This window comes from Moschus berezovskii, chromosome 20, assembly GCF_049115385.1.
Source record: "Moschus berezovskii isolate FMDL1 chromosome 20, NW_MosBer_1.0, whole genome shotgun sequence".
NCBI classification, from domain to species: Eukaryota; Metazoa; Chordata; class Mammalia; order Artiodactyla; family Moschidae; genus Moschus; species Moschus berezovskii.
The window spans coordinates 53588568-53599094 of NC_142479.1; the positions used below are offsets into that span (position 1 = coordinate 53588568).

The following is a 10527-nucleotide window of genomic DNA, read 5'->3' on the forward strand; positions in this document are numbered from 1 at the left end:
GCCAAAATAACTTAAGTGTTCTCACCAAAAAAAAAAAAAAAAGGTAAATATGTGAGGTGATTAATGTGTTAGCTAGATGGGAGGACTCCTTCCATGATATATATATATACTGATATTTATACATATATGATATATATGTATATCAAATCATCACAGTGTACACTTTAAATTACCTCAAAATGTTATCAGTTCTTTCTGAATAAGCTGAAGAAAAAAAATCACTCTCAATAGAAACAACTTTGGTTTTGCTATGGTCCAAGACATCTATCACAAAGGACTACTGTGGTCACATCAAGAAATATGCTGATGCATTAAAAACACAAGCTTGGACAGAACTGGATTTTAATCATTTATATTACTTACCAGCTGTGAATATCCTGAATTTTGTGTTTTTCATTTCCTTGTGAATAGATAGATTGAGATAAAATCATATATATAGATATGTAATATATTTTATAGTGTATATATTCGTAAATATATGTATAAATGTGTGTATACATATATGTATTTGTGGGTATATTGTTATTGAACTTTAAATATACATACACATATGACCTCTGCAGGGGCTTCCAGGGTAGCTCAGGTGGTAAAGAATCCACCTGCAATGCAGGAGACCCTGGTTTGATTCCTGGCTTGGGAAGTTCCCCTGGAGAAAGGATAGGCTACCCACTCCAGTATTCTTGGGCTTCCCTGGTGGCTCAGACAGTAAAGGGTCTGCCTGCGATGTGGGAGACCTGGGTTTGATCCTTGGGTTGGGAAGATCCCTTGGAGAAGGGCATGGCAACCCACTCCAGTATTCTTTCCTGGAGAATCCCCATGGACAGAGGAGCTTGGGGAGCTACAGTCCATGGGGTTGCAAAGAGCTGGACATGACTGAATGACTAAGCACAGCATACAGCATGGCCTCTGGAGCTTTTTCTATCAATCAACATTACAGTGCTAAGGTTCACTCATTTTGTTGCATGTAGCCTTTGTCCAGCTGTTCTCATTACAGCACGATATTCTCTTGTGTGAATGAATATGCCACAATTTTCTTATCTGTGTTAACAGGCATTTGGATTGCTTGTCCTTCATATTCTTCACCTATAAAATAGGGGAAAAGAAATCTTACCTCACAGAATTTCTATGATTTACATGAAACACTGGATCTGTGTTAGGCACAGAGATTTAAAAATCTGACCAACTCATCTCTTGACTCTGGAAGGAAATAAAGATAGATTCCAATGGTCGAATGAGACAGTAACTTGAATACCAAAGTGCAGGATAAGTTTCACTTTTGAGTTTCTCCCTCTATCCTTGTCTAACCCAATGGCTCTCAAACAGGGGTGATTTTTGCCCCTCCCCTCTGGAGGTGGGCAGTTTTTGCCAATGTCTGGAATCATTTTTGGTCATCACACTCGGGGATGCTACTAGCATCTCGTTGGTGAATCCAGGGATACTGCTTAATATCTTATGATACAAAGAACAGTCCCCACAACAAAGAATTATCCAGCCCAAAATGTAAATGCGACCCAAGTTGAGAAGCCCTGAGCTATTTCCTCTTGTAATTAGGATAGCCTCTTGTAATTAGAATAGCCCAAGCTGTACCTTGAGGACAAGGGATAGACCTTTGACCCATGCACTAAGTACAAGGGGTTTAAAGAGACTATTTTAAATAGACTCTGTCCTTGCAGATTGAAAGAGCACACATATGGAGCCTATGTAAAGTGTGTGTCCTATAGAGACTGAGATAACATATCAAAGCTCTTGCACAAGAAATCTAGATTACTTTCTTGGTTGTAAGTATGACCTCCCCACTTGTTTTCATCCTATTGTGGACCCCAAAGCCCTTGGTTTCCCCTTCGTTTTCCCTATATCCAAGTACATGTTTCACCATTCAGATCTCTACACCAAGGCCAGAGGGACATTCCAAAATCCAGTAGTCTTCATGTCACTGCCCTGCATATGATCCCTCAATACCTTCTCATCAGCCCTGAACCAAACTCAGATGACTCTGTCTAGCACACAAGGCCTGATGAGGGCAGGTCACTGTTTGCTTATCTGACCTCAGAGTTCACTACTCTTCTAAGCACACCTCTGCCCATACTTTGCTTAATGAGTAGTGTGCTTACAAGCTCCATTCATTTGTATAAGTTTCCTCTGCCTAGGAAGCTCTTCCTTCCTAGTTTCTAACTGGTTAATTCCTACTTGTGCTAAAAGACTCATCGTCATTACTCATCTCCCAAGAGTAATTCCGTGTTTCTCCCCAAGCCCTGCTGAGTTCACAGTACTGTATGCTTGCTTCTACCCCAGGACTTAGCACAGTGGAATGAAGTAATTGCCTCTCTGCCTATCTCCTCTTCAGAGAATAAGCTTCCTGAGAGTGGACTGAAGCTTCCATCTTTTCATCCCCAGAACTCACCTCAGTCCCTGGCACCTAATAGCTATCTAGCAAAGCTTCTTGGATGGATGGAGGGAGGGAGGGAGGGATGGATGGATGGACAGATGGATGAATAGATGAATAAAGCTGCTCTCAAAGATGAAGCAAGTCAGCTGATGAGAATATGACATGAACAAGACATAAATGAGAAGAGTCTGTTACTTCAACTTTAACCATGTTTATTGGACAGTTAAATATCTTTATGTCATGGAAGAGGTCTCCAAAGAAGAGGAGCCCACACAGCAAGGGAGCACATGCATGAGGATAGAAAAATATTATTCCAGAAAAGAGACTTGAAATGATACAGCAAAGCAGATTTTCTCAGCTCAATGGCAGTAGCAGAAAGAAACCGAGAATGTCCCCATCTCATGCCCAGGAGATCGTCATTTGGGCCATTAGAAGACTGACATTTCTGATGAGTTCTTCGAAGCATAAGCAGATGGCAAGTGATGGTGCAGAAATAAAAAGATTTTAAGTCGAAATGAGCTTTGGGGAAAGCAGACAAATTTTTTTTCTAGCTGGAGGCATATGTTGCAGAAATTGGTTGGCCAGTTCAGCAGTTGGTAGGCTTGGTGGCAGCAGGCTGGCTGACTGCAGCCTCGTGGGTGGTGGGGCTGGTGGGCTTGGCCTCAGTGGGCTGGCACGGACTGGCTTCTGAGACCTCCGTCTTGCAGGGAGTTGAGTCAGCACAATCCGGTTGGCTGGAAGTGGACTTTTTGCAATCCCGTTTGAAGGAGTCAGCACAAGGCAATCGGGAGCAGACCGGGCGGTAAGGGACAGAAGAGACACAGGCTGGACGGCGCAGGATGGAGTAATATGGGCGGTAGCAGGCCGGGCGGTAGGAGATGGACGTCAAATATGGCTGCCTATAGGTGATGGGTCCAGAGCAGATTGGGCGGCAAATCGGGCGGTAGGAGATTGAAGTAGTACAAGGTTGTTTGCAAGAGCTGGGTATGTAGAAAGTTCGTGAGCAACTTGGCTGGCAGACGGCAGATGCAGAAGACCCTGGGCGGCAGGAGAGAGGTCGGCAGGATGGAGGCTCACAGGAGATGGACCGACTGCGCTTGACTACGTAACAGGTAGGTTGACATGGCCTGGGCACACAGACACTTTGTAAGCAGGGGCTGGGCTCAGAGCAGACGGGTTGGCAGATGCTGGAGACACAGCAGGAGGGCTCTTGGCAAGTGCTGGAGACACAAGGTGACTCACAAAGGCTTGAAACACAGCAGACTGGACGGACACAGAAGGGCTCACAGACCAGAGAAACACGTGTGGCTGACTGGCAGATACTGGGCTCTGAGCAAGATGGCTCACAAGGGCTGGAGTCGCAGCAGGCAGACTGGCAGCTATTGGCTACAGAGCAGATAGATGGACAGCATCTGACACCGGAGGACGCGGGCTGATAGCAGCTGGGCTCACAGATCACTGGCTGGCAGCGGTTGGGTTTGCAGAGGATGGGCTGGCAAGCAGTGGGTATGCAGAGGACTTGTTGGCAGGGAGGGACCTCACAGCACACAGGCTGGGCACAGCTGCTCACGGGACAGGCAGGCTCACAGATGGTGGCCTCACAGCTCACAGGCTGGGTACAGCTGCTCACAGGACAGGCAGGCTCACAGATGGTGGCCTCACAGCTCACAGGCTGGGCACAGCTGCTCACAGGACAGGCAGGCTCACAGATGGTGGCCTCACAGCTCACAGGCTGGACACAGCTGCTCACAGGACAGGCAGGCTCACAGATGGTGGCCTCACAGCTCACAGGCTGGGCACAGCTGCTCACAGGACAGGCAGGCTCACAGATTGTGGCCTTGTAGCTCACACGCTGGGCACAGCTGCTCACAGAGCAAGAGGGCTCACAGATGGTGGACTCACAGCTCACAGGCTGGGCACAGTTGCTCACGGGGCAAGAGGGCTCACATATGGTGGCCTTGTAGTACACAGGCTGGACACAGCTGCTCACAGAGCAAGAGGGCTCACAGATGGTGGCCTCACAGCTCACAGGCTGGGCACAGCTGCTCACGGGGCAAGAGGGCTCACAGATGGTGGCCTTGTAGTACACAGGCTGGGCACAGCTGCTCACAGAGCAAGAGGGCTCACAGATGGTGGCCTTGTAGCACACAGGCTGGACACAGCTGCTCATGGGACAGGCAGGCTCACAGATGGTGGCCTCACAGCACACAGGCTGGGCACAACTGCTCACGGGACAGGCAGGCTCACAGATGGTGGTCTCATAACACACAGGGTGGGCACAGCTGTTCACCAGACAGGCAGGCTCACAGATGGTGGCCTCACAGCACACAGGCTGGGCACAGCTACTTACAGGACAGGCAGGCTCACAGATGGTGGTCTCACAGCTCACAGGCTGGGCACAGCTGCTCACAGAACAGGAGGGCTGACAGCATTGTGGGTCACAGCTGGATGATCCGCAGCTATCTTGACAAGTCACCAGTTGCCACGTCTGGCTCCGGCAGGAACTGGGCAAGCAAACAGGCCCTCTGCAACTCACCTCAGTGGAGCAAAGGGAGATGGCTGGCACTGAGGGGCATTTCCTAGAACAGCAGTTTCCAGACATGGTGGAGGTGCCTCTGCTCCCTTGCCAGTGCTGAGAGGTTGCTGCCTGACTGGGTCAGCTCTCCAGGGCCCTCACTTTTATACCCTCAACCCTGGCACATGCTGTTTTGAGCCCCTGCATCTTTTCCTCATTGCTGTTTGGGCCAGTTTTCAGAGAAGCATCTTATTATGCTAAGGTTTGTTGATCTGGAAGCTATTTACCTATCCATAAAGAAGCTGTTTGTTTATTGACTCGCTAACTTTGGAACCCTTGGAGCTACAGGTCATCTTGGAATAAGCATCATTGCCTCCAAGCTGAATGATCTGTATTTCTGAGCATCATGAACAGAGGAAGAAGAAAGGAACTAATAATTTAACCATCTTCTAGTCCTTTGCACCAGGCCCTGGGCAGAACAAAGGGGGAATCCACATGAATAAGACCTACTCACCCACTCTCATGGATCTCACTGTCTGATGGGCAAGCATGCAAGTAAACTCACTATAATGCAACAATAAACTCCACAACAGACATAAAGGGATTAGCAGAGAGGAGCAGCAGTGAGCTCTGTGGGAGAGGGAATATCTGAGCTGCATTTTAAATGCTGCACTTCAAATATACCATGTTCATGGATTGGAAGAATCAATATAGTGAAAATGAGTATACTACTCAAAGCAATCTATAGATTCAAAGCAATCCCTATCAAGCTACCAATGGTACTTTTCACAGAACTAGAACAAATAATTTCACAATTTGTATGGAAATACAAAAAACTTGAATAGCCAAAGCAATCTTGAGAAAGAAGAATGGAACTGGAGGAATCAACCTGCCTGACTTCAGGCTATACTACAAAGCTACAGTCATCAAGACAGTATGGTACTGACACAAAGACAGAAATATAGATCAATGGAACAAAATAGAAAGCCCAGAGATAAATCCACGCACCTATGGACACCTTATCTTTGACAAAGGAGGCAAGAATATACAATGGAAAAAAGACAATCTCTTAACAAGTCATGATGGGAAAACTGGTTAACCACCTGTAAAAGAATGAAACTAGAACACTTTCTAACACCAGACATAAAAATAAATTCAAAATGGATTAATGATCTAAATGTAAGACCAGAAACTATAAGACTCCTACTGGAAAACATAGGCAAAACACTCTCTGACATAAATCACAGCAGGATCCTCTATGACCCACTTCCCAGAGTAATGGAAATAAAAGCAAAAATAAACAAATGGGACCTAATTAAACTTAAAAGCTTTCGCACAATGAAGGAAACTATAAGCAAGCTGAAAAGACAGCCTTCAGAATAGGAGAAAAAAATAGCAAATGAAGCAATGGACAAAGAATCAATTTCAAAAATATACAAACAACTCCTGCAGCTCAATTCCAGAAAAATAAACAACCCAATCAAAAAATGGGCCAAAGAACTAAACAGACATTTCTCCAAAGAAGACATACAGATGGCTAACAAACACATGAAAAAATGCTCAACATCACTCATTATCAGAGAAATGCAAATCAAAACCACAATGAGGTGCCATTTCACGCTTGTCAGAATGGCTGCTATCAAAAAGCCTAACAACAATAAATGCTGGAGAGGGTGTGGAGAAAAGGGAACCCTCTTACACTGTTGGTGGGAATGCAAACTAGTACAGCCACTATGGAGAACAGTGTGGAGATTCCTTTAAAAACTGGAAATAGAACTGCCATATGACCCAGCAATCCCACTGCTGGGTATACACACCGAGGAAACCAGCATTGAAAGAGACACGTGTACCCCAGTGTTCATTGCAGCACTGTTTATAATAGTCAGAACATGGAAGCAACCTAGATGTCCATCAGCAGATGAATGGATAAGAAAGCTGTGATACATATGCACAATGGAGTATTACTTAGCCATTAAAAAGAATAAATTTGAATCAGTTCTAATGAGGTAGATGAAACTGGAGCCTATTACACAGAGTGAAGTAATCCAGAAAGAAAAACATCAATACAGTATACTAACGCATATATATGGAATTTAGAAAGATGGTAACAATAACCCTATATGCGATAAAACAAAAGAGACACAGTGTATAGAACAGTCTTTTGGACTCTGGGAGAGGGCGAGGGTGGGAAGATTTGGGAGAATGGCATCAAAACATGTATATTATCATATGTGAAACAGATCGCCAGTCCAGGTTCGATGCATGGGACAGGGTGCTTGGGCCTGGTACACTGGGATGACCCAGAGGGATGGGATGGGGAGAGAGGTGGGAGGGGGGTTCAGGATGGGGAACACATGTACACCCGTGGCTGATTCATGTCAATGTATGACAAAAACACTACAATATTGTAAAGTAATTATCCTCCAATTAAAATGAATAAATTTATTTTAAAAAATAAAATAAATGCTGCACTTCACAACGAAGATCTCATTTAAAACCATCAGAAATCCCATGAGGCAAGGATTCATCTCCATCTCCATCCCCATCCCCCTGATTATAGGTGAAGGAAAAGAAAGGGAGTTAGAATCAGAAGGTTTGTCACTTGCTAAAGATCACATTCAGCTTGCCCACTAATCTAGGGCTACTCTTCTTCCTCTTCACCATCCTGTCTGGACAGGAGCCACATGTCACAGGTTCAGCCAACAGTGCTGTCCTCCATCCTGTTTTGTGAGCAGCTCTCCTCTAGAACACTGGCTCTCCCTATGCCTGGAAAGCACTTGACCTAGCCTCTCTGCTTCTCCTCCCTCTTTTCCTTCCACCGGCCCCCACCTCAAGCATTCAGTAGACCTCCAGAATCCTTCTTGCCTTTGGTGATTTTAGCAACTACTAAAACAACTCCTCTGAGATGCAAAGAGGAAAGACAAGAGGTCTTTTGAGAAGACATTGTGAACAAAAACAAAGAGCACAAATGCTTTCTCAAAGCATTTTGTCAGTGCTACCACTTGAGACAGACACAAGGTAAAAAATGAAGCCTAGGCTTCTAAACACCAAGGCCTGACACCCATGCTGAATGAAGGACCTGCACTGTTTCCACCACATTCTTTCAATATCAATGCATAAGGCAGGCTCTCCTTTGGAAAAGTTGAACTATTATGGCAACCATTCATCATCCCTTTCTTCATTCATTAATTAATGTAGCCATTCAGACTACAAATTTCCCTTTTACTCATCCATTCAACTCAGTCATCATTGGGTTCTCTATGAGGGACACAAAAAAAAAAAAAGACTTTCAATTCCTCCACAAGGAGTCCAAGTTTAGAAGAAAGACAGATATATACATAAGTAATCATGGGACAATATATGTATAAGTGCAACAGTACATGGATGCACAGAGTTACAGGGGGCACCCAGGAGAAATACAAACCTGCTTTTGGGGAGAAGTTAGGGAAGATTTCTCAAGTAATAGGATGACCAGATTGAATCCTCAAGGAATAAGGCTAAAAAAGGGATGATAAAGGTAGGGAAAGAATCTGCTACGGAAAACAAAGGCAAGAGCATGATATGTTTGGGGAGCAACAAATGGTTCAATAGCCAGGATGAAAAGTACAAGAGGACAGAATAGGACAGTGACCATACTAGAGTGGTTACTAGGCACTCATGAAAGACCTTGTGGACCATAATCAGAACTTGGGTTTTATACTGACACCTGGAAATTTTAAGCAACGGAGTAACTTACCAGGTTTGACCTTCAGAAGGTCTCTCTGTCCCTGGAGAAAGGATTGGTGAAGGAAGGCAAGTCTGAAGGTAAGGAGATCATTATGGATGGATCCGCAGTGTTTTAGTCACTAAGTCGTGTCCAATTCTTGCGACCCCATGGACTGTAGCCCACCAGTCTCCTCTGTCCATGGGATTTTCCAGGCAAGAATACTGAAGTGGGTTTCCATTTTCTTCTCCAGGGGATCTTACCAACCCAGGGATCGAACCCGGGTCTCCTGCACTGCAGGCAGATTATTTACCAACTGTGCTACTAGGGAATTCCATGGATCTGGGGCAGTTACCCAAAAGTTTCGTGTTATCAGCCTGAATTGAGCAGTGCCTTGGGACTACAGCAATAAGAGGAAGAATCTACAGAACTTAGTGGTTGAAAATGGAAGATTAGAAATAGAAAGTGCCATCCTTTGAGATGTGGCTCTCAGGCAGTAAGGAAAGAAGACTTTTGGACAGCTTTGCAGAAGGTAAGGCAGAAGAGGCATTCCCAAGATCCTGGTCCCCACCTTTCCAGTTCTCTCCGTCCACCTTCTCCTCAGCTAAGTCAGCAATGAAATTCCAGATGGAGACAGCCCTGCTCCCAACAAATCCTTTATATACTCTCTCAGCAGAGAAACATATAGAATCATATGTTTGGCTGGAATATCATCTAAGGAATTTTTCCCTGCTAAATGATTTAAACCACTCTTTTAACTATCTAGTACATTTCTACTTCGTCCTTTTTAATAGCTCTTTTCCCCTTTGATGTTATCCAAGCACGAGAATGTCAAGGATTTTGTATATTTGCTAATGTATATCCAGCACCTGGTCTTCCCAGGTGGCTCAGTGGGTAAAGAATCCACTTGCAATGAAAGAGATGCAGGCAGACACAGGTTCAATCCCTGGGTCGGGAAGATCCCCTGAAGGAGGGCATGGAAACCCACTCCAGTATTCTTGCCTGGATAATCCCATAGACAGAGGAGGCTGGTGGGCTACAGTCATAGGGTTGCAAAGAGTCGGACACAACTGAAGCAACTGAGCACACACGCATCCAGCACCCAGAGCAGTGTTTGATACATAGAGGGTCACAATTAATATTTTTGAACGAATGAATGAAGACCTCTGTGAACAGCTACAAAGGGCAATAATCAGTAACTCAAAGAAATTACTACCCTCTACTCACCCATCTGGGAGACCGTGGCCATGAACAAGGGAACAATCAGCCACTCAACACTCAGTGCAGACTTGGTGAACTCTTGGCAACTTGGCCCCATTAACACACTCCTTCTCTAGCTGTGACTCTGTTTTGGAGGTTAAAGAGCCAGTTTTAAGGATGCTGATTCCAGTCAGATCCAAAATGACCTAAACAATAAAGTCTGAAACTCAACTAGAAAAAAGCCAAATCTCGAATTCTCTCCAAATGCAAGATGCTACTAATCCACCTGGGTTTTTGAATGAAACTTTAAAGGAAAGAAACACGGTGAGCTTCCACCATACACTTGCTAGAATGGCTTAAAATTTTTTTCTTTTAATGACAGTATCAAATTTTAGCAAAGACATGAAGCAACTGGATCTTCTAGACATTGTTGGTGGGAATACAAAATGGTATAGCCACTTTGCAGAAACAGTTTGGTAGTTTCTTACAAAGTTAAACATTTTCTTAGTATTTATTCAGCAGTCCAACTCCCTGGTATTTATGCAAAATAAATGAAAATGCTATGTTCACATCAAAATGTGTACATGAATGTTCCCCGCAGTTTTATTCATAATAGCAAAAAAAAAAAGAACAGGTAACAACTCAAATGCCCATCAGTAGATGAATATTTTTAATTTAGTTTGGGCTTCCCTGGTGGTGCAGTGGTAAAAAAAATCCACCTGC

At 44.6% G+C, this 10527-nt stretch overlaps 1 protein-coding gene across 3 annotated transcripts; it reads right to left on the reverse strand.

Annotated features, from left to right (window-relative positions):
* Positions 1–2972: 2972 nt before the first annotated feature.
* KRTAP16-1 (keratin associated protein 16-1) lies at positions 2973–4988 on the reverse strand. 3 transcript variants are annotated; one of them, XM_055397343.2, is made up of 2 exons: positions 4584–4988; positions 2973–4103 (listed from the first exon to the last, which is right to left on the reverse strand). In XM_055397343.2, exons 1-2 carry the CDS (start codon positions 4986–4988, stop codon positions 2973–2975), a joined length of 1536 nt encoding a protein of 511 aa, XP_055253318.2. The 3 variants fall into 3 exon arrangements, with proteins under 3 accessions (XP_055253318.2, XP_088684687.1, XP_088684686.1); XM_088828561.1 differs by having other exon boundaries at positions 2973–4223; XM_088828560.1 differs by having other exon boundaries at positions 2973–4223; positions 4524–4988.
* Positions 4989–10527: the final 5539 nt, after the last annotated feature.

Excerpts from the sequence above, each read along its gene's own strand:
- KRTAP16-1 (XM_088828560.1), bottom strand. The coding sequence starts at position 4,988 with ATGTCTGGAAACTGCTGTTCTAGGAAATGCCCCTCAGTGCCAGCCATC. Across the intron at positions 4,224-4,523 it reads TCCAGCCTGTGTGCTACAAG|GCCACAATCTGTGAGCCTGC; the intron begins GCCACCATCTGT and ends GTGAGCTACAAG.